General features: G+C 29.4%; 3 protein-coding genes across 6 annotated transcripts in view; 2 read left to right on the forward strand and 1 right to left on the reverse strand.

Moving 5' to 3' along the window:
* Nucleotides 1-5,971, forward strand: part of LOC145183169 (multifunctional protein CAD-like) — a 36,389-nt gene extending 30,418 nt beyond the window's left edge. For both annotated transcript variants that reach the window (XM_090077082.1, XM_090077083.1), the window contains 8 exons: nt 1,520-1,594; nt 1,687-1,828; nt 2,998-3,068; nt 3,249-3,374; nt 4,044-4,199; nt 5,023-5,124; nt 5,217-5,311; nt 5,506-5,971. In XM_090077082.1, the coding sequence (XP_089933208.1) occupies nt 1,520-1,594; nt 1,687-1,828; nt 2,998-3,068; nt 3,249-3,374; nt 4,044-4,199; nt 5,023-5,124; nt 5,217-5,311; nt 5,506-5,608 (870 nt within the window). In that variant the 3' untranslated portion in view covers nt 5,609-5,971. The remainder of the gene's footprint in view (nt 1-1,519; nt 1,595-1,686; nt 1,829-2,997; nt 3,069-3,248; nt 3,375-4,043; nt 4,200-5,022; nt 5,125-5,216; nt 5,312-5,505) is intronic.
* On the forward strand, nt 5,864-8,803 carry LOC145183209 (myc proto-oncogene protein-like). Of its 2 annotated transcripts, none has more exons than XM_080058545.2 (3): nt 5,864-6,358; nt 7,041-7,597; nt 7,673-8,803. In XM_080058545.2, exons 2-3 carry the CDS (start codon nt 7,060-7,062, stop codon nt 8,137-8,139), a joined length of 1,005 nt encoding a protein of 334 aa, XP_079914671.2. In that variant the 5' UTR covers nt 5,864-6,358; nt 7,041-7,059; the 3' UTR covers nt 8,140-8,803. The 2 variants fall into 2 exon arrangements, with proteins under 2 accessions (XP_079914671.2, XP_079914677.2); XM_080058551.2 differs by having other exon boundaries at nt 5,965-6,358; nt 7,691-8,803.
* A 2,450-nt stretch (nt 8,804-11,253) lies between these two features.
* LOC145186490 (CYFIP-related Rac1 interactor B-like) lies at nt 11,254-22,067 on the reverse strand. Of its 2 annotated transcripts, XM_090078713.1 has the most exons (12): nt 21,946-22,067; nt 21,432-21,816; nt 15,945-16,066; nt 15,763-15,868; nt 15,540-15,676; nt 13,539-13,613; nt 13,161-13,286; nt 12,994-13,073; nt 12,193-12,250; nt 11,797-11,865; nt 11,621-11,691; nt 11,254-11,489 (listed from the first exon to the last, which is right to left on the reverse strand). In XM_090078713.1, the coding sequence occupies exons 2-12, from the start codon at nt 21,502-21,504 to the stop codon at nt 11,426-11,428; spliced, it is 981 nt and encodes a 326-aa protein (XP_089934839.1). In that variant the 5' UTR covers nt 21,505-21,816; nt 21,946-22,067; the 3' UTR covers nt 11,254-11,425. The 2 variants fall into 2 exon arrangements, with proteins under 2 accessions (XP_089934839.1, XP_089934840.1); XM_090078714.1 differs by lacking the exons at nt 21,432-21,816; nt 21,946-22,067 and adding an exon at nt 17,515-17,640 and having other exon boundaries at nt 15,945-17,444.
* Between the last annotated feature and the right edge of the window lie 1,933 nt (nt 22,068-24,000).

A 24,000-nucleotide genomic window follows, 5' to 3' on the forward strand; every position in this document is an offset into this window, starting at 1 on the left:
ATTTCTCACTCGGTAAAATGAAACTTTATTCTCAATGATGTAATTTTTGATTTAAAATCTGGGTGTATCTATTTGGAGATTTTGTGGCTGAACTGACAAGAAGTAAGCCAATATTATGTAAGGTTTTTGGTTTGCTTTTGTATCACTATACAGAATTGAAAGAAAATGTATAGCAATCATCTGTTACAATAATTATCATTTGTTGCAATAATCATCATCTATTGGAAGAATAATTTGTTTCAGTTAGTAAGCAAGAGAAGATGCCTTTATCTCCAAATTTGACGATTTATTTACCTAATCCTCTCCATCAGGAGCTGGGCAGGGTCAACCTTCTGTTGTCTTTGAGTAATTGAAGATTGGAATAGCATCCAACTAATGAGTTTTATAACCACAAGTTTCAATATGCAGAATTGCTGGTGCGTTTGTGCTTCTGGAGAAAAAGCTTGGCAAAGAACTTCTGTTCTTTCCTTGTCAAGTTCATACTATGGAATTCATCCTTCATGCTGTATTTCTTGTAAGTATGCATGGAATTAAGATCTGCTCCAGAGATTCTTTAAGAAACCTCAAGAAAAAAGCGGACTAATGAACACCGGTAGGTATGAAACTACAATGGTACATGTTGCAGCTGGTCCTATAGTTTGCCATTATTTCTATTCTATATTTTCAGTTCTAGTGGAAGATATTCAAGAACAACCACATTCTTATAACAAAAAATGCACAAAGTCAACTTAGAAATGATTAAAAAAAGTTCTTTTTTCTCGTCGTTATCTTTCTTGGTACCTAAAAGAGGAATTTGGTTTATGAGCCTCAGAGCTAGCATGATAGATCAAAGACGGTTAATGGATTGATCACTCACGATGAATCCCAAATCCTAGCTCCAGTTTCTGCACTAAAATGTGGAGGAACATCGTCGAGTTTACCCACACAGTCGAAAGCAAACTTTAGCAAAGAAGCAAGTGATAGAAAATTTAAACTCAAGAGTTATTGTTCGTTAATATTAAAATTCTTATTTGTATCAAAAAGTTAACTTTGTATAGCATGACATTTTAATTGCGCATTTTACATAATGCATTTTACATAATGCTCGTACAGCGCGAAAGTTGTGCTATCTCAAAAATATATTCTGTTAAATGAATAAAATTGTTATTTTTGCTAATGCGTTTTAGTCAAAAATTGTCTAAAATCATAAAATTGAATGATTATACTACGATGCAACAAGAAATGAAAAATAATCGTTCATTTATAAGTTTTTTTTTCTTAAAGTTTGAAGAGCTTAAAAGTATATTTTGCTGATTTTTTTTTTTTTTTTCTCTCTGAAAAAAAACTTGAAAAAGGATAACTTTAAAGGGTAGGAACATCAACTTAATAAAAAAAAAAAAAATTAGCTGAAAAAAAACTTTAATGTTGATGCAACAATAAACATTTACAAGACAATATATTTCGTTTTTATAAGGATTTTTAAAATCTTTGTAACGATCTCACTGCATTTTAAATGTGCTTTCTCTACTTTTATCTTTAGTTGGGGGCCATATTTAATATTGCTCATCATATACGGCAAGACTTAAGTAAAGGCAAATCCTACGAAATCCTTAAGGTAGATTCACTTTAACATATTAATGAGATTATTAATTCATAATTAGAAAAATGTGCTAAATTCTCAAAAAGGATTGATACTTTTTTTTTTAGGGTAAAATTCTTGGGCTGATGTTTTTTGAAGCTAGCACAAGAACCGCATGCTCTTTTCAATCAGCCATGCAGAGACTTGGTGGAACCGTAATATCGGTTAAACCTTCAGATGCATCTCTCACAAAAGGAGAATCCTTGTATGGTAAGGCTTTAGCTGCATTATATTATGTAAGGGCGTTTTTTCTTTATCGTTTATCTTAATGAATTTTTTGTGCTTAATAAAGAGCGCTTCTCATTTATTAAAGGCAGACATTTTTAATAAACTTAAAACCTTGAATTTTCTTATCTATTTAAAACCAATTCTTTGTCTTTCCGGGTTTTTTTTTTTTTATCAATTTGCAGTCTTTTGTTCGTCTGTTGCTTAACAATAAGTTTCATACAATCAGATAAAGTGCTAGTTTATCAGGGTTCTTCACTATCATTGTATAAGTGATTATGCTTGATTTCAAAATCGTAGAATAACATTCATTTAGTGATCTCAGAGGCTCCGAAGCTCATTTTCTCTGAATTTAACAAACTGTTTGCACCTCCTTCGCGTTTTAGGATTTCAAACCTTGAAATCTTTTTATGTTAATCGCCTTCAATTGTTAAGTTTTTTTCACCAACAAAAAAAATGTCAAAGAAGTAAATAGTGAAGACTTACACTAACGCTCAACTAAAGATACCTTTAAATGGGAAAGTTTTGAGTTGAGCGAAACGTTTTTTACCTTTTAGATTTCACAAAAAAAAAAACAATTGCAATTAGTAACTTGGTTTATTTCCTTGACACATTTTTTAGACCGCAGATCAATACTTTAATTTGTCTGAAATCAATTTTCAACCAAATTTCATTTCAAGCTTTGCGTTGCTTTCGAACGTTTTTTTAAAGAACGTTCGCGGCTAAGCATTGATCTTAAAGGCGTATAAAAAGCTTACGATCGTAATTGTGTTTATATAAAAAATAAAAACCTTTTTTCCATAAACAAGATAAGTTAAAATATCGGTCAAACTTTGACACGATTTATATGCTCTATAGTTTCAAAAGCGTTTCGCATTATTGTAAGCGCCTAAGAATCAGTTATTTGTAATCCTGCGACATTTTGTGTCTGGTATCCCGCTGAAATTTTGTCATTTCTATTGCGCGCTTTGAGAAAATTTCATTTTTTCCATAACTCTGTGATACAGTCTATATGGTCTCTTGTTAGCTCTTGAAATTCAAAAATCTGTTCGAATTTTGTGGTGTTGTTCTCACTTGCAGTTTCAAATTTTTGATATTTACAGTTATTTGCCTTTTAGTTTTTTTCATCGTTTTCCCTTGATTTCCACTCTTAGATACAGTCCATACGCTGGGCTGCTACTGTGATGTGCTCGCTATAAGACATCCTGAGAAAGGTGCTGTCCAGGTCTGCAAATATAAGAAATTTTCTTTTTTTTTTTTTTTTTATCAAAAACCAATTTTGCGTAATATTTCGTTCTGTTATGTTTTTTTTTTTTTAAAAAAAAAAAACTCAAGTTTTATTCTAAGTTTAATTTAACTCCTAAGTTCGAGAATCTTTGTTTGATTGTTTGTTCCTCCATAACAGAAAGCTGCTGAACATTGTAGACGACCTGTCATTAATGCTGGCGACGGTGTTGGGGAACACCCAACTCAAGCACTACTCGACATATTTACTATTCGGGAAGAAATTGGAACTGTCAATGGAATAACGGTGACTTTTGATTGTTCTTTGTGTTTTGGAATTTGTAAATTATTGATTAATTTGAAAACATTTTCAAATGGTTTTTTTATATATATATATAAAAACAGCTGATGATACATAAACATATTTTACAAGTTTCGCATTATTTAATTTTAAGTTTATTTAAAATAGTCATAATAGGTTTTTCAATATTTGGCTTACACTTAGAGGCTTTTTTATAACTATCATATTATATTGACCAATTGCGGAGTCCCTGCTACCGCTGAAAACATGTGCATTTATAATTTTTCAATAAGCTTATTAAGGATATTTTTAAACAGACACAATTGATAAGAATAAAACACTTTAATGCCTTAACAAAGAAGTCGCTTCAGCTTCGCAAATAATTTTTCTTCAAATGAACGTAATGCCTAGCAGTATTTGCATATCAGTGTTGCTGTGACGGAGTTTATGACAATTTCTGCAAACATACCTCTTTAATTCTATTGTTTAAATAACGACTTCTAAATTCCTTTCGCCTGCCCATTATTTAAATACGTAAATAATCACCAGAAAAATTGTGAAATTTCACCCGGATTTTATTACCATTATTTCTTTATACACATATTTTTTAAAGGCGTGATTTGTGGTTAAATCAATGGGTATTTGTTCTTAAAAACAATACTATTTCTCTTTTAGATAACCATGGTTGGTGATTTGAAGAACGGCAGGACGGTGCATTCGTTAGCTCGTCTGCTAACCTTGTATCGTGTTAATTTACAATATGTGTCTCCCCCTTCGCTTAAGATGCCAGATAAAGTTAAAAATTATGTCGCAAAAAGAAACATCCCACAGGTAGATGTGGCATCCTATTTAAAAACTTTGCATAATGTGAAATTAGTTCAGTCAAATTTTATCCAAAAATTCTTTCGTCTTTACAATTTCTTATTTGAATGGAAATTTTTAGAAAAATTATTCAAATACTTTGAAAATGTGCGGTTGACGAAGGCTTTGTTTGTTAATCGTTTTGTTTGTAAGAGTCGACTTAAAAATTTAATTTTATTGCGCGGTTTCCGCTCATAACAACAAAATTTTTGTTGACGTTCAGCAAATGACTTGTTGTTGGCCTGGTTTGCACTTTAAATTAAGTTTTCTATTGAAGCTAGAGGTATAATTGAGAATAGCTTTTAGTAAAACACATAAAACGAAATCTCACTAAGTTATGCTGCGAGGGTAAACCCGACAAACATTTTCTGCTCTTAAAAAAAAATAAGTAATCCAATAAAGTTAGTGTGATTCGATAACCGTTTACTGTCTGCCTATTTATACAGTTATTATTACGATTATATTCCTTTGTTAGATATTTTGTCTGCGAAATGTGGCTATAAAAAAATTAAAAAATACTTATGTGACGTCACTGTACAATTGCTTCGGGTTTTGCTTTATAAACAAGAGGGGGGAAATTTTACATTGCTCTGAAACTGCTAACGAACCAATAACACTTAACAAATTAATTAAAAATAACATTTTAATAGTGATATTCTAACATAAACGAATAATTTTTCTTTTTTTTATGAGCTAAAATACATGATGTTGATAGGTTAATTACTGACGAAAGAGAAATGTACAAAAATGTTGGAAATACGTATTTCAAAATTAATTTTTTTTTCCTTTAAAGCAAGAATTTACAACTATTGAAGAGGCTTTGCCAAACACTGATGTGTTGTATATGACTCGAATTCAGAAAGAACGTTTTAGTGATGTAAAGGAATATGAAAAGGTAGATAAGTTTAATTTCCTTCAATAAGAAAAAGCATGGCCGGTTTCAAAGAAAAATTCTTTTTAAAGTGTCTTTCTCTACTCGATGACTAGGTCAATGGATTGTACGTAGTCACGCCCAAGCTGCTAACAAAAGCCAAAGAAAAAATGGTTGTGATGCATCCTTTGCCTAGAGTGAATGAAATAAGGTAAACGCTTAAAATTAAGCCGTTCCGTGTAACTGAGGTTGCACCTTCTCTTTTCTGCGCGCGCGCAACTTATTTCGATTAAAGATTGCTATCCTAAAAAAGCTGTACAATTTTTTTATTACATAAAACATTTCCATGGCAATTTGTACCGTTTGTTGTGTTTTTTTTGACAATTTATAACATTTGATTTTCAGCGTGGAAGTGGACACAGATCCGCGAGCAGCGTATTTTCGACAAATGGAATGTGGAATGTACATTCGAATGGCTCTACTATGTATGTTAACAGGTCGATATTGACAGCTGAAAAAGATAATGCGACAAGTTCCAGTATAGCTTAAAAAGATTATTTTTTTACTTACGGGCGTTTTCTATTTGAATTTTTCCACTATTTCATGAGCTCTTTATTTGATAAAATAAATGTAATTCGGTCGCCCCAAAAAGCTCAACTTTGAAATAACTCTTTAATTACCTTTTTTTGTTCTTTTTGAGGAGTTTCCTCTGGAAAGAATAGCTCACGTGTGAATAAATGAGATTATTGCGAAATATAAAGTCATTCGAATTTAAAAATATTCTGTGATATTCTAAATTGTATCTAAGAAAATTTATTATGATTTAATGTTGTCTTTAAAAAGATAAGATAAAGTTACTTGATTTATAAAATTGACTCGAATTTGCATCGATACGATTGGTCTGAAAAAAATTTTTTAGCGGCATAGACGGGGGTTATTGTTTGTATAATTTGTGTACATAATAGCTGTGGAAAATTTATATTTGTATCAAACGTTTTACTGAAGGTGAAGCTATTTGTTTTAAGGCTTTTGGTTGAAAATTTGGATTTTATGAAACCCTATAACTAACTTGTGCAGTCGACGGATAAAGTCATACAGTAGTAATAGTTTGTTTCTTCAGTACGCACCCGGTTTTATTAATACAAATCAACGTCAATTCGTAGTTAACCCTGCAATTCGCACTACATAGTTTTAGTACGAGATTTCTTAAATAGTTAGTGCGGCAAGAAGGCAACTTAATAAGCTGTGTAAACTTTTCGTAAGTAAATTTTATATGATTTTTCATTGAAACGTAAACTATGCTGAAAACTTATTCTCTCCTTTTTTACAAATGTGTTTATTTAAACAATTGTAATAAAGATAAAAACTTTTTTTAAAAACTTTGTTTTAATTAAACATTAAATGTACGTTTTTAGTTTCGTTTTCCTTTTTTTTAAGTTACGCAATTAAGTCCGAAAAGTAATCTAGCAAAAGCTATATGAAAATTTAAAACGTAAGCAATTGATAAATCAAGTTAAAATTCATCAGCGGTATTAAGATTTTTTTTTTTTTTTCTTGAAGTAGCGTAATTTTTATTCAAACAAAAGCATAATCAACTTAACCGATAAGAACTTTTTTTTTTAATGAATTTCTTATACACTTTTAATTTAGCTCTTGATATAATTCGCCAATTATTGTGTAAACCCTTTGTAATACAATAGAGGTTTAGTAAATTTTGCATGTTCCAAAATCCAAGAGAATCAAGTTATTTGTGTAAGCTTTTTTAATTCCCCCAAGTGACATAAAACTTCATTAAAAACACCAATGTTTTTATTTATCCAATGGCAATCTTTGCGGCTTCAGATAATATACTATCTGGGGAATATTGAAAGGTTCTTCAAAAGTATTTTCTCAAAAAATTTACGAGAGCTTTTTAAATATTCGTTTTTTTTCTTTTATAGATGTTGATATTTTCCCGATATGATTAGTGCGAATTGGTCAACACACGACGTTCTAACTACGTATACAGACGAGTTAATGCTTTCAAAGTCGATATTAGACACGTCTATTCCTAACGACTGTATGTGGAAAAAATATCCTACGCCGCCTAGTTCTCCTCAAAGTATCGGAGAATCTTCGGAAAACGATGAAACTACAGATTCTTTCGATACGCGCGCACGACTTCAAAATGTATGTGATAACCTGGACTTAAGTTTAGAATTGACAACTCGTTGCACGAATTCTTTTAATTTACGCTCTAAACTAATTTCTGACTGTATGTGGTCTGGAATTAGACCTGATCAATTCAAGTTCCAATCCAAAGATAAGTTTTCGTGCACTAGAAAGCTGTCTTTAGACTCAGAAGACCTGTATCCTACACCTTGCCCAAGCCCACTTTCGAATATGAACGGTTCCCCGGGTGTTCCAGATTGTCCTTCGACCAGTGAGTGCGTAGATCCAACCACTGTTTTTCCTTTGACAATTAATAGTGATTCCTTAGTTTGTCCAACAGATACAGGTATCTTCTTTTACCTTCTTCCTTTTTTATAAAACCTATTGTTATATTTATTTAAATTTTAAACATAAATTTTAGGTGCAATTTATTATTTAGATGAGGAAATAGATGTTGTAACTATAGATACAAAGCCAACAAATATAGTTAGCTCAAAACGTCAAGCTTCTTCCCCTATTGTTTACGCTAAAATTCAAACTACGTCTGTTTTAAAAAGGACGAGAAGTTCTCCAGCTAAATTGCGGAGCGATCGGCTAATGCGAAAATCTGCATTAGTTGACGATCTAGATCCTACTGCTCGTCGTGCTTCGCACAACGTTCTCGAGAGAAAACGAAGAATCGATTTGAAGAGAAGCTTCGAAAGGCTGCGTGAATGCGTTCCTAATCTCGAGCGTGAAGAGAAAGCTCCCAAAGTTGTTGTCTTGAAAAAAGCTCTAATGCATATATTAGCCTTAAAGAATGAAGAAAAAGAATTGGCGGAACAAAAACGGATTCTGCAAATCGAAAATCAAGAACTAACTGCTAGAATTAAAAAATTGCTCTTTTAAACATTGAATATTTTATTGCTATTTTGGAAATTAAGAGAAAGAAAAAAAAAGAAATGTAAATATTTTATACTGCGGTACTTGAGCATACTGTATATTTTTTAGCATGCTCGCGGATAATCGATTTTTAAACGCCTTAAATCCTCAGGTGTGCGTAGTTGGTGGCATAATTGCCTGAAATAGCACCTGTCGAGGATTTTCTCTGCGGTTGCGTGCGAGCTTTTGCAACCTTCGCAGGTTGTTTGTATTAAAAAAAGAATAATTTATTACTTAGCTTTTTTTGTTTTTTTTTTGTTTGTTTTTTTTTTCACATAAGGTGGGTTCTCCATCTCTCTTTGTGTTAGTAAAGTTCGATTTAACTTTCTTTTAACTACTATACAGTGGTATCCATTGAAGCGAATTTTCCGGGTTTTTTTTATTTCTCATCTGTTCATTGTTTTTTGGATAAAAAAATTTGCAAACGTTGAAATTTTTTAGGTGGTATTAGCTATCTGCTGCTTCTGCAACTGTCGAATTCTTGTTTAGTAATTTTTTTGAGTATAACCCTAATTTTCACGACAGGAGATTTGCGTAATATATGAGAATGAAAGGTTTCTAATAACTGTATTTGTAACTTATCTCTTATCGGAGTTTATTTATAAACATTTAAAAGATGTTTGAATTAAAATTTGGGTGTCTTAAAATATCAATTTTAATGCTTTGTCGTAAAATCCTTACAAATAGTTGTTTAGAAAAAACCGCACTAGTTTTTCTTTAACGTACTCCATTAAATATAGCTCACAGAATTGAGAGCCGTGTGTCGACTTAATTTTCATGGTCTTTATTCTACAGGTGAGTTTGGTCATCTTAAAAATAATGAGAAAGCGTTAGTCGCAGTTTTATCATGTTCTATTGTAATAACATATTTAGCATGGAAAATTTATCTTTGTTTAGCAGATGTTTGGTACACCTAAAAAGTTCAGTGGGACTTAGCATCCTTGTTTTCCTAAAAACCTTCGATTACGTGACCATTTCACGAATTTAAATTGTTGATGGATATGGTCTTTCATATTCTAGCATTAACATTCTTTGTAGAGTAACTCGAATGTCAACTTAGAACAGATATTAAAAATTAAGCACTAGAAGTTAAAATCCACTAAAATTTATTTTACGAAACTTAGGATAAAAATCCTCGTTGAATTTACTCGAAAACGACTTTTGACCCAATGTATCTTTTGGGCGCATGTAAATGGGCTTTTAATTTTACTGTGTTAAGAGGCGTAACTAAAAATGTCAAAAATTTTAGTCTAACCCGGTCGCAAAGGAAATAGAACACAATTAGAAATAAATTGGGCTCAAAATCATACAAAGAGATTTGCGAATTACTTTTATCTTAAGTACTATTTAGGAAGATTTTTATTTTCAACCCACGCGGATTATGCAAGGAAAAGTGACCAGCTAACAGAAATTTCATTAGTTACTATATTATTAGTTACATTACATTAATTCATTAGTACTAAATGTATTTTAAAACCTAGGTGCAGAAGAGCTTTTTGCTCAGACGCTAAAACTCTTCTTACGCCACTGCCAATATCATCGTAGGACTTAGGGTCAAATTCTGTAAAGAATCACAAATCTGGGGCTTAATTAAATTTAAAATAAACATCTTAACCAATCAAATGCCAATTTTAATATAAACAACAAAAATAAGCGGCAAACCTAAAAATCAAAACATAGCAAAATGACTCGGGAGGCAGATGTACATAATCTATTAGTTATCTTACAGCTTTAACCTTTTAACAAGGATTTACATTGGCTTATAAAGTTCCTCAAAGGAAAAGCTAAACAAATGAAATAACTTTGTTTTCTATCATTTACAGAGTTATACTTTACAGCTGCAAAGTTGCAACAGCTTTCAAAATCATTCGAACTGTTCAATGCCATTTTAATGGTTTGTTTTCAAAAATCGGGGAAAAAAGTAAAATACGCAAATGCTTCAGATTAATATATTGAGGTTGAAATAAAGTATCGACTATATGGATTTATTTTTTAAATCTCACCAACGGGCTGAGAATCTTTCGTCCCGTTGACGGAAAGTGAAATCTCAGCCTGGTGTTTTAAATGAGCGCAATAAAAATTAATATTAGAAATGTAATGGCAGTTTAAATTAAGTTAACAATTCTGAGTTATGCAACCCTGCCCAGAGTTAAAATTTATCATCTAATGAGCCCAAAAAAATATAAATGGAAAAAACAAAAAGTCTGAAAGTATCGGTAAGGAAATCTTTACTTGCTGCCAAATAGTCATTTTTAACCGGAAATCCGAGTTCAATAAATGTCTTATTATCTTAAAAAACTACTGTTACTTTGGAAGTAATACGCAAAAATTCTTATGATGTAACAACTGTTTAACATCCTGTGATTTACTCATTTGTGTTAATACCTTCTGTCTTAAAGTTATTTTTATTATCATTTGAACTTTGTTTAAATTTGGATTTTATACCTTAACTCGCAGTTTTGCAAAATCTCGTTTTAAACTTGTTGTAAATTTCATGAAGTTGAATAGAACAATTTTTGTTGAATTCTTGTTGTATTTTGTTATATTGTTCTTGTATTGCTATAAATTGAAACAAAGAAAAAAAAAACACACATTTTTCTTTGACACCTTGTATTCTATTTAAGATCTATCAAAAGGAAATTAAAGGAGGGACGAAGGAAGAGGAGGGATACTCTTTTAGGATTTTTCACTTAACTTTGCTACTTTCATAATAAAGTTTGTGTTTTCGACAACTTGAAGTTGGTTTGGAAAATAAAAACATACTTTTCTTATGTTCATTCACTCTAAAAAACTTTTCGTTCACCAGCCGTTTTAAAGATGGCTAAGCAAACCAATAGGACGGCGTTCATCAGTATTTATCAGGACCTTGGTTAGGCAGAAATATAAAACTAGCCATATAAAGCCATCTCTGGAGAAAATATTTCGGATTTTTTTATCTTTGACATTTTATTATGGGATACTTCTTTAGACATTTTGGGATCATGATAGTTTCACACATTCGACTGCTCAACGTGTTGCACTTCTAAGCGCGAATGAAGATTTACTAAAATTTGTTTAAAGATAAAAATAACAAAATTAAAATTACTGTTTAGAATTTTCCATTTTTATAATTATCTACAAAATTTTTACATTCGCTCGAGATAGTGACTATTCATTTACAATTGCTGTCGCAACAGCCGGTTGTTACAACAACAAGTTTAAAATAACTTCTTTGTCAGCGAAAATTAGGATCGCTGCAAAGAAAAATAAAAAATTATGCCAGCAACATGCGAATATGCTTAGGCGTCGTATCGTCGTTCAAATGCTTCGTTGTGTACCTGCAATCACAAAAGCAGAAAATTTCTTCAAACAAAGTTGCTGATTGTTTTAAAAAGGATAGTAAAAAAGTTCAAAAACCGCACAAAACAACCAAAGCACAGAAACAAAATCTTAAAACGACGCTTCATACCTAAGGGCATTAAAAAAAGCATCTACAGATCCTTGAGGTTGTTCCTTTAGGAGTTTTATCGAGGCTTTCATCTAAATTATGTTTCATAAAATACAACATGCGTCACAATCGACACTACGGAGCCTAACTTAATTAAAATTTTCCACTAGTGTTAAGAAATAATGGACTAGACATACGTCTATAGCAGAAGATTTGGCAAAAGCTCCAACCGGGTGTACATGGTCATAAAGAATAATCATACCAACCTTAAAAAAGAAATTGGTCTTAAAAAAAAACCACCAAACGTGTATACCAACATGCTTACATTACTATTATAAAGTATACTTAACAGAAAAATTTTAAAAAATTCGTTTCTTAAAAATTTTTGGATTACATAAGGAAAGGTTACGAGAGAATGCTGAACGATCTATTTGTTAGCGGGCCATTTAAATGCGATTTTTTTTTATTTTACAAGGGAAAATCATAAAGTGTATAACTTTTTTTAAATTAAGATATTTTTTAATTAGTCCGAATGTCCGAATTTTCGTCAATATTATTAATTCGAAATGCTTTTGAGGCCAATGGAAACTCACCATCACACTGAGAACAAATAATTTAGTTTCTTCGTTTTCAAACTTCTGCGCTATGTCTCTAAAAAATACAATGTGTACAAACAAGATTAACAAATCTTTAGTAACAACTTTACAAATCCAACCCCACCTAAGTTAAACAAGATCATCTGAAAATACCTAAGAATTATTTGAGCAAAAAAGTTGCATAGCACGAACAAATAGTAAATAAACGTCTAAACTAATATTTTCTTTCATAATATTTATAAAAAGAAGGAAAATCGCTGTAATATTTACCATTAAACTGTACGCCATTTAAAGAACTTTACATCTTATCATAGAGTATAGACGTAAGCGGCGCGTTAAAGAAATTATTACTTAATATCCTTTTGAGTTAAGTTATATAAAAATACTCACCTGTCTACTGAGACATACTGGGGTTCTTACAAAAATAGCAACACAGTTTCAATGTCTACTTCAACTCGATGAGTAATCATCTTTAGTGAATAAATAACTTTAATCTTATCATACAAGAAGGCCTTTACTTCGAAGAGTATGAAACAAGCTCTTAGTATATTGTTTATATTTTTACAAGCAGTTTTTGAGTTTTGAGTTTTTTTGAGTTTTTGAATTTGTTGAACCTTTGTGGTCGCACTATCTTATAAATGTAGCAACAACAAAAAAAATCAAGTTTCTACTTTAAAAAAGGAAGAAAAAAAATTAGATATTGTAGAAAATCTGTTAATAAGATATCTTATTCAAATTTAAGTTACCTACATCTTATATAAAGCGCACTAAATACTGATGAATAAGTTGGAAACTTACGAGTTTTCAACCATTACCCTGCATAGCGAGGAGAGTGTACTCAGCATGTCAGTGGTGTTTTCAATAGGTAAATTTTTGTTCTAAAATTTAAGACAAAAGTGGAAGCATACAAAAATTCAATAAATTTCAAACTTTATACTTTGCTACAACTCAAATACGCAGCATACCTCTGAAACAAACTTTGAGGTGGCATCACTTAACGTTTTTAGTAATGGTGTAGGGTGAGCATAAAAAAGTGACATACGATTAGCCATTTCTGTAGATACTTCAGCCTGATCATCTCCACCAATGTCCTATGATAGATAGATTCAACATGAATTTACATGAAAACATCAAGTTTCTGCTTTAAATAAAAATGGAGCCTTCAAAAAAATTTATACTCACGATAAATAAACCCTTCATGAAGATAAAAAGTTTTTGCTGTTAGTTATAAAGAACCTCCAGTGATTAATTAAATTTTGTTTAAAGAATAATCTCTAATAATTTAAACTTGATATTTCTAAATTTAAAATTTTTAAATCTAATTAGAAAAAACAAAAACATACATCAATTGCCATTCGCTTTCGACTCAATGTTCTCCTATAATAACTGAAATCATTTTGGATATTTGGATTTGTCATCTAAAATAAAGCGTTTTAAATGTTACAGATCTGTGTTACACCTGTAACACAGATCTGTAAAAACTTTGTATTCTCTCAGATCTTACACCTGTTTGATGAATTTTCAGGGTCAAACATAATCTACCAACTACCAACATGAACTACCAACTACCAATTAACAACATGAACTTAGTTTTTTCTATTACAACTTTTTAAAATAAGAAATTTAGCAAAAAACTGTTATGGTTGTTAAAAAATATCATTATCACACAAGTAAACAAGCAATATTAATAAAATACACTTACATTTATAATATTTTTTAGTTGCTTTTTAAAACTTTTGCATGATTTTCACTACTGGGTCTTATTTAACTTATCTAGCTCCAGTATCTAACAGTGGCCATCATGGTTGTATTCCAATTTGTTCCTTAAAATCCTTATGGAATCCTTCAATCTTAGCTTTTGAGGGAAGTGAGAGTGTAGTTTTAAACTTATGAAAATAATTTTTGGTAATTCTAGAGCATATTTGTAACTTGGACTTTTCTTGTATGTTAAAAAACTTTTAATGAATGCTCGTATTTGATTTCAGTTAAAATTTTTTCCGCATTTCTAATCTTATAATGAAATTCTGGTGCATTTTTTACAAAATGAAGAATTTATGTTGTTTCTTTTACTGTAATAGCCTACTTATCAAGATTTTGTGGATTCTAAGATTCATATTAGTTTATTTTGGTAATTGTTTTCTCTTTGATTAGGAAAGATTTAAGGCCAGAATGTAATGTACAATTAAATTTTGTTCAATAGTTAATCTGGTATTATAACCACTGCAGAACTGATTCAAAAGTCCTTATCAAGTCCAATAACCCTCCAAATAGGGTTTCTCTGTCGAAGTTTAAAATTTTTTATGAATTTGAATGCTTTTGTACAGGATGTGCAAGACTTTAATAATTCTCTTCTGGATCAAAAAGAAGCAAACACCTACCACTTAAATGACTACTGTATATTTAATGATGAGGAGGTTGAACCTAGACCTGTATACTTTTTGTTACCAGTTGCATTATCACTATTTAAAATTACTGTATGTTTTTTTTTTTTAACAGCAAGTGGGTTATTGACTTGTTAACATTTATGTAAATTTCCTATGTATTTTTCTTCTTGAAAGTTAAAATAAAAAATTGAATAAAATAAAGTAACATTGTATATTATGAACTGATGTGAACTTTAAAATATTTCAAAGCTATACATATTTGAAAAGAACATTGTAGATTTTTATTGTACATTTCAAAAATGGGGAATGAAAATTTTAAATAAAGATTGCATAACTCTTTACTGATAGCAGCATAGATGACAATAATGATGACTTCAAATTCTCTAATAAATTAAAAATAATCCTGGCATGATTGGACCAATCAGGCAAATTTTTTTAGTTGTTGCTGTTACAAAACTCTTGAAGAAGATACCAATGCTATTAGAGTTATTTAAAACCTGAGGTTTATGAAATATATTTATTAAAAAATCAACATCATGTTATAATTAGAAACAAAGTTGAAAATCATTTTCTAGACCTAAACTTTCAGATTGGTGAAGCACAGCTTCAAGCAAGTCAAGATTTACTATGAAATAAAACTTTTTACAAGTTCATTTATTATCAAAAATAATTTCTGTTTAATTATATTTTATTTACATTAAACTAAACAGAAATTATATAAAATACATGCTTTTTGTAAGTTTCATATAACAACCACTGTTAACAATTCCTTTTTTTTTGGTTCTAGGAAAATATGGTAGGAAAAATTTCAAACTTTCTGACAGTATTGTAAAAGTGGAATTCACAGAAATACTTTTTTGTAATCATCACCCAAAAATCTACTGAAATCTTTATTCAAACCTTATGGAAAGAATTCATTGAAATTAGACTGTAAAACCAATAAAATAAAAAAGTAATTACTTTGAGATCATCAAACTTAAGTGTAAAATTTAAAACTTCTGCAAATTGTTTTGCTAGTGCTTGCTTCTGTCCTAACCTCGTTTCAACCTGCTCATTTCCGACACACAGAGCATGTAGTAACTGTGGTACAACTGACTCTGTAAGGAAAATAAATAAACGCCTTTTAGTAAGAGCGTTACAAAAATTGTTTGGTAAAAGCATTGTTTATTTTCAATGTACTAACCTAACTCTAATGAATATTGATAAAAATGTTTTAGTTTTGAAACTAATGGAAGAACAACTTTCCAGGCGAGTTCTTGCAACTCGTCATCTCTTGGGTTACCTATAGCCTAAAAAAAAAATATTACTTATTAAACTTTAGTAAATAATTCTTTAGTTTTATAAACATTTTTCATAAATAATTACAATTCTGATTTCTTCACTTGCTCCACCATACTCTTTAAGTTCATTTAAAACTGTTGAAGCATTTTCCAACACACTGTTAACAACCTCCCAAACAACTTTCTCCTGTTCTGTTGGTTTTGCATCTATGGAAAATATCCAAAGAATCTTTTTAATATTGAAATGATATTAAATGATATAAATACATGAAATGATTTTAAAGTATTAAAAAATAATGACTTGATTGCTTGCAATATTAATGCAACAATTTTGCAATATTTTTTCAATCTAAAAAAAGAAATAAGCCTTTTTCCATTCAAATTATTACACCAGACAGAAAACACAGAAATCTGGTTAAAAGTAGATTGTTTTATTTATACAAAATGTATACTGCACATTGTATCCTTACATTAAAATGTATACTGCAAATTGCATCCTTATAATTTCAAAAATATTACTTAGACATTGGATAATCATCATGTCTAACAGATTGTCTGAGCTGTCATGTCTAAACAATCAAGACAAACTATCATGATGTACATTCTTATTTAACTAACTTGAATTAAAATTGTGAGAAAAAATTAACCAGAAAGTTATAGAAATATTAACAAATTAAGAAAAAAGAAACTCAATAATTAACAAAAAAAGAAAAAAGAAACTCAGGAAAAGGCAAACTCTCACTAAATTGACCTTACCGAAATAATAACCTTAACTTATATTAACTCAATTGACCTCTCTAAACTAATAGTGAGGTTACCAAATAAATAAGTTAGCAACATGATAAAAAATACAAACTTTTTTTACTTAAGTAAATGAGCCATTACCAAATAGTCTTGAAAATGGGGACAAAGTTTTACTTTTGGATAATTCCACATCAAATCACCCAAATTTTTGGAAATTTTGAACCATGTGTCATTAGATTTTCTTTAAACTTCTTCGCCATTACATTTAAGGAAGAAAGTTCAAACAGAGGATTTTTCCCCAAAATGTTGAGCAGTTCCCAAGATATTGCAATTTTAGCATTGACTTAGCTTCCAAAAATGACCCAGCTTTCACAACACTTTTTTCAAATATTTTCTTTAACAAAATGAAAAAGCAATCACAAATATATGAATATGCATTTAAAATATTTTTTTAATGCAGAATTCCATAAATGTACTTAGAATGTTGAAATATGAAAGGGAAGATTGCTTAAAAATGGTTAAAACAATAAAATTATACAACCTAACTTCGAGATCAAATATCTCAAAACATCCTGTATAAAAAACTTTTTCTTTACTTTTGATATTTTTAGTTACTTATAATCTTACTTGTTACAAAAAAAAATTAAACTGGAAAAATAACAGAACTTTAATTTCAAAGGTAAACTTGCAAATAGAATTCAGATTAAATGGTGCATTTGAAATTTCATTAAACATTTATATTTAAATGAAATTTTATTTGTAAAAAGTTTGATAGTGCAAGAACGTTTGTAACAACCATACCAAAACCAAATACTCATATCAGTAATCATCTTTGAACTTTCTATGGAGAAAATCAAAGGTGTTAACTTCATTTACATATAAGGATTAGACTTATGGTGTAACAACTCTACCTGGTACTTGTAGCTTTTATCAATTTATAGATGTTGTGGATAACGGGGTTAGGGCAAATAGGTACAGATTTATAATGGATTATAATGTAGTTAGTACAGACATTAGCTAGACAATAATCCACAAACCTAAAAAGTAATAAGATGTATTTTAACCTGATACTATCACTTTAGGAGGTTATGTAGCAGTATTCTATGATAATAATTGGTAGATCAACACCATAACTGAAATCAACCAAGAAGGTGACTCTAAAATTAAATTTCTCCACTCAAAAGGTCCATCTGTGTATTTTAACTGGCTTTAAAGAGATGACAACTGTTTTATTACAGAAACACATTGAAACAATTATCTGTTCCATAAGCTCACTCTAGTTATGGTAGAAACTGTTTGAAAAAACTGAAAAGTGCAAGTAAAGTGGCAACAATATTGTGAACTATTACAACTACAATCAAAATAATTTTTATCTTCAAGACCTCAAAAAATCTTGCATACTTGTCAACCAACATCCTACATATTTTTCACCACTTTTTGTATTAACATTACTTTATTTTTATTGTATTTGGAAGTAATTTTTAGTAAATTTTTTTAAAAAAGTGGTATGCCTTTGACATTATAATTCAAAATATTTCTGTTGTTTCATCAATTTTTTGTGACAAGTTTTTTAAACAGCAAAAAATTTTAAAAACAAGAAAAAAAAAACTTAGACAGTGGTGTTTTGAGATTTCAGCCCTGGAAGTTTGTTTAGATACCTGTTTGCTAAATTTTTAAGTATTCAATTTTTTCAAGTATTTAGTTTTTAAGTACATAACAATCACTCTAATTGGAATCTCCTTAATCCAAAAACCTGCATAATTCAGTTAAATGTAAAGTCACTGTGAAATGTGCTTCAGAAAAGTCAACTTTATATAATTCAAAAATCTCTCTAATTCAAACTTTTATTTTCCCCCATAATATTCGAATTAGAGAAAATGAACTGTACTTTCCTATAAAATTTCAGCATTCTAAGTGTGATTTTTAAAATATGTATCAAAAAACATGTTTAAAATACATAATTATATATTTTTTCCTATGATTCTACCTAAAAGAAAAATGCTTTTTTAAAATGTCATGAAGACCAGCCTAATATTAAAATTTTAATATCTTCAGAGCCACTCAACATTTTTGACTGAAATTTTGAATACAATGTTTTCTTATAAATAGGAATCAAGTGTCAAAATATGAAACAAAAATGAAGACACATGGTTCAATAGACTGGGTGATTTGATGTGGAACTACCCTTTTAGTAATTTAATTTACGTAAATTTACAAATTTATATGTAATATTACTATTTATATATAAATTTAGCATTCATCAAGTTTAAGTAATAGATTGTTAAATTTTAAGTGTCGGAAATAACACATATGCTATCTATATTGGTACAAACCTAATTAAAGGTTGATATTATGATTTTCAATATTTAATTCTTGAACCCAATACATTATGTTGCAAAGTTTAAATGAATTATTTGAAGACACTATTGACTGCAAATAATTATAATAATTTCTTTTTTTAAATTTCTAAAGCCTGTTTTTGAAAAAGCTTTAAATTAGATTGAATGACATAATAGCTCAACATTCACTCAAATCCATAAGTTGAAAAGCCAAATTCTACTTAATCTTAATTTATAACTCGGGATTGAAAATTTAAAGTCTAACTAAAGAACAAATAAAATAATTAATTTTTAAAAATGTAAGTTTTGGAAATGGAAGATGGTAAAATTTGAAAACAGAATTTTAAACAAACATCTAATACTGCTTTTGTAGACATTTTTTTAAAATGTAAAACAAACCTGCTTTTGGGAATACCTTGGGTTATAAAAAAAAATAGTAAGAACAATTATAATTATTACATTAAGAACAATTAAACATAGAAATATTTATAGAAGACATTTACAGACATTGATTTATTTTAATTTGTAATAAGACAATGATTAATATTAAGATTTAAAGACACCTTTTTTTTGTTTGTTTTATTTATAATATAAAAGTAAATTTTTTAGATTGATTCCAGCAAAAATAGTTTTTCTGATCTGGGAAATGATTGGGCATATGGAAGATGAGAAAATTCTACATGTTTTTAAAAAATAACTTGTTTTTCTTGTGTTAAGGTAAATTTTAACTTACAGCATAATCAAGTGTGTAACAATAGGTTAACAAATGGGGGCAATGTGCTGGGGCCCTAAATAGACCCATAATTAGTGAACAGAAATTTTCGGGCTTTGGTATCAGTTTCAGCCACAACCAAAAAGTTTAGATAACTTGTTTTTAATTTAGTGTGGGATCATGATAATTTTTTAATGGAATTGGTGTTTTAAATTTTTGGGGGCCAAATCAGTTTTTAATTATAACAGTTATAGTAGTTTTAAGTAAAACCTTGTTACATAACTGATTCAACTTATTATTTTGGTACTTCCAAAATTTTGGTACTTTCAGTTTCAGTTAAATTTTTTGTTTCCATAGTTTCCATTGTATTTATATAACAATTTTATTTCAAAAATATCTAGTTTTAAATTATTACAAATTTTATTATAATTTATAATAATTCATTTTTTGTTTGATTTATATCAAACAAAAAATGAATTATTATAAATTATAATAAATTATTATAAAAAGTGGCATAAGATTAAAACATCCTAAATAATTAAACAAAAGAAAGTCATAAAAATATTAAAAAGAAAATATAAATTGGAGTCAGTAGCTGGTCAGAGGTGTACCATACAACAAACATTTATTAGAAAATTACAATGCTGAAAATATCGATGATAATATAAATGAGAGTGAAAATATACAATAGTATTAAATACTATTACTATTCAAGAAAATAAAAATATATTCATGAAATGTGCATTTGTATGAATATTTCTTTTAGTAAAGATACTAGATGCTAAAAATCTAGGTTTCTTCATAAAATATGAAACAGTTTTTACAGCTGAAAATTGCAAAAAAGGAAAATAGATTTCATCAAGCCTCTTCCTCTGATTATGAACTCAATCAATTCATCAAAAATATATATCTAAAACTTAATTATGTAAAGAATTCTGCTGATGGCTTTGATAACTACATAATATACTGAACAAAATCCAATTTGATGTCGAAGCTGAAAATAGATTACTGGATATTAGAATATGCAAAAGAAAGTAAATGGACTGAAGAAATATGGAAGAGTTGCATTCTAGATTTAGAGTATAGAAAATAGCTTTTTAACTTTTCTATGACTTTAAATGCTTAAAGCCAAATAACTTTTCTGAAAGTATTCCTGAAAAAAGATTTTAAAAATTAAGTAGCATTTTAATACAATTTAATCTGAAAGGGAATATTTTAAAGGAAAATGTCAGTGAAACTCACAAAAATTAGACAAAAAACAACTTCTAATGATGATGAAGTAGAAAATAATGAAGATAGATTTTCATTCTTTTACTGCAAACCTTGCAAAAATAGTCTTGTTTTTTGCTAAGACATTATTTTAATATAACACATTTAGTAGAAAGTATTCTATATTTGTTCAACCATACAAATATTTATTATATATGTCCTGTGACATTAAATTTTATAAAAAGTAGACTAGGATCAAAAAACTTACAAGAAAATCTAGAACTTTTTATATCTAATGACATAGATTCTGATGATGTCTTTGTATAGGAGGATATTTTAAATACAAGATGTATCTTGTTAACTGAGGATCAACTGATAAGAAATTCAAACCTACATTGAAAAGTCATATAGAAAGTGAAGGTCACAAAGATTATGGAGGTAGAGTAAAAGCTATTATTAATGAAAATTATTACTGATAACTGCTATTAATTTCTTAACTAAACAACTATGTCCAGGTGTATATATGTGGAATGTCTTTAAAAACAAAAATTTGGGACTCAAAACTTACTTTCAAAATCTAAAAATATGTCTTTCGAGTCTTGTTCATTTGTTCCAGTGAGCAAGCGCAGAAGGTTTCCCATTTTTAAAAAGCATCAGAGAACTGGTAAATTCATTTTAATCTAAACAATACAGGTTCAGGTAAAAAAAAAACATCTGCAAATCAATAAATATCACATTCTATAAATTATATTTATATAAATTACTTTGTAAATTGTTAGTATTTTTGATTTTTTTAAAATATTTGCCTTATTTAATAAAACAAAATCCCATATAGTAAATCTTGTCTTTCACATTTAAATTCATTTAGAATAAACTGAATTGTTTATACACAACTTATCTAATAACTGCTTGCATTTTTGCATAAGTTCTTGGTAGAAACAATATCTAGATTTCTAAAATGGAATTAAATAGCACTTATAGCAACAATTATCTATCTGGATAACTTTAGCTGTACACAAAAAGGTTTTCATTCATAATGATACTAATGGTTCTTAAAAATATTACGCATCTCTAACTCATACTTATATGCTTTTGGTTCAATTAATGCTTCCACTTATCCATAAAAGATGCGCCTTCTAATCCTCTTTCAAATTCTTTCTTTTAATAGTAAATATCAACCCTGCTATATTTGCTGACTCTGACAACTTTTTAGCGTCTTTTTTAATGGGTGGTAAAGTTTGCCTCGATTACACCACCTAATGATTTTTGCTAACACCATTTAACTTAAGAAGTGCTGAGAAGCATAATTCAGTTACTTTTAGTGGGTGATATAAGAAATTAAAAAAAAAAGAAAGGCATCTAAAAATACAATTTTTTGTGATACTAAATGTTTCATGTTCAAAGACAATTAGCCACGATATAGGGGAAGATTGCGGGAGGCAGAACCGTCTGTGAGATATAATGATGAGATTTTAATTATATACTTTAAATTTAAATAAAGCTATTTTTTTTGACATAGGTATGTACCAAATTTTCGTAAAGATAGCTATTAGATTATATAGCCATATTTGATAATTTGCATGAAAAAATTAAAACATTTCGTTCATGTTATTTGAAAATATTACAACATTTTGTTCATGTTATTTGAAACAACATAAACAAAAAGTTTTAATATTTTCATGTAAGTTATCAAAAATATGACTATATAACCAAATAGTTATCTTTATGAAAATTTGATAAATACGCTCATTAAAAAAATAATAATATTATGTCAAATAATATTTGGCAAAACCTTCAAACCACAGGAAGTAAAATTTTTAACATTATCAGTTTCAAATAGTCTGAATAATACTCTAACGCTACAATAGCTTTTGAATAATGATGAAAAGTAAATGGTCAGACCATGTCATTTCTTTTTGGTCATTGAAAAATTATAGTTTTTTAAAGATACTTGGGAGTTACAAAATTAACTAACGTGAAATTATAGGAAGAAGAAAAAAATCCAAGATTGGCCGATCTTGCGCTTTTTGTTTATTAAAGACAATTTTATATTGATGATTTAAAGTGTTAAAAAAGTTTTTGCTGAGAAAGTCTAAAAGTAGTAACTTAATTCATACTATAAGACTAATTGAAAAATTTATTAGTAGATGTCAAAATTTGTGTCCAATTTTTGTTTTCTAAATTATATTCGCCAGTAAATTTAATTTAAATAGTAAATTTTTCCATAAATCAACAAATAGCAAAAATGATTGTATTAGGTTGTCAGGAAAGTCTTGCCGGTTTTAGAAGGTAAACTTTAATATTGAATAACTTTTGAAATATTTACTCAAATCAATCAAAATACGACCATTTGAATCAGCACACTTCTACCAACAAGAAGCAAGTTGATTTTTTTCGTTAGCAAAAAAATTTGGCGCTCGGGTAGTCAGTTGGCGCAAGGTCTGGGGAGTACTGTTAGTTTTGCAGAATTTCGATGCTTAACTCATTTAATTTTCGAACGGTGATTTGTGAAACGTATCGTAAAAATTGTTATGTAGTATGATTGGAGCACGCCTGTTGATCAATGCCGGTTGCTGCTGACTTAACTTCAAATACATTTCTTCGATTTCAGAACAATAGGACTCTGTAGTGATGGTTTGGCCAAGAAGTTATAGTGGTTCACACCGACTGCAGACCAACATACTGTAGCCATAGTCTTTTTCGGGTGGTTTTTTGACTTTGGGGCTCGTTGACATCCAAACACTTTCCCGAGCGTCTCCGGCTATCGTACAAAATCCACTTTCATCACACGTCACGATTCAAGAATGGTTGTTTTGGTTGTGCAGAAGCAAGGAAGAACAAACTTAAAACGTGACAATTTCTGTCAATCGTTGAAATCGTGCGGTACTCACTTTTCGAGCTTTTTTACCTTCCCAATACGTTTCAAACTATCCAAAACAGTTTGTTGACTGAGTTCCCAGTTCTTCTGCGATCCTTCAAATAATTTGGAATGGTTTGACTTCCACCATATTAACAATATTTATAAACACTTTTTCCTGATTTTCAAAATTAAAATAGTTTGGTTTAAGTAAAACCTCTTCCACCTGTGTAACCGCGCCTCCCCCCTCCCTTCCCCCCTACAAATCAAAAAGCAAAAG

The sequence above is a fragment of the Hydra viridissima genome, unplaced genomic scaffold (assembly GCF_058129835.1).
Source record: "Hydra viridissima isolate aposymbiotic clone 2 unplaced genomic scaffold, HvirCarnegie_v1 scaffold_2, whole genome shotgun sequence".
Classification (NCBI taxonomy): domain Eukaryota; kingdom Metazoa; phylum Cnidaria; class Hydrozoa; order Anthoathecata; family Hydridae; genus Hydra; species Hydra viridissima.

What these genes read in the sequence shown, in the direction of transcription:
- LOC145186490 (XM_090078713.1), bottom strand. Translation starts at nt 21,504, where the DNA reads ATGGGAAACCTTCTGCGCTTGCTCACTGGAACAAATGAACAAGACTCG. An exon ending in CATATTTTTAGATTTTGAAA is followed by an intron (nt 16,067 to 21,431) that starts GTAAGTTTTGAG and finishes TATTTTCCATAG; the next exon opens with ATGCAAAACCAACAGAACAG. An exon ending in TATTTGTTCTCAGTGTGATG is followed by an intron (nt 11,866 to 12,192) that starts GTGAGTTTCCAT and finishes TTCTTTTTTAAG; the next exon opens with GTTGGTATGATTATTCTTTA.
- LOC145183209 (XM_080058545.2), top strand. Translation starts at nt 7,060, where the DNA reads ATGATTAGTGCGAATTGGTCAACACACGACGTTCTAACTACGTATACA. An exon ending in AGTTTGTCCAACAGATACAG is followed by an intron (nt 7,598 to 7,672) that starts GTATCTTCTTTT and finishes CATAAATTTTAG; the next exon opens with GTGCAATTTATTATTTAGAT.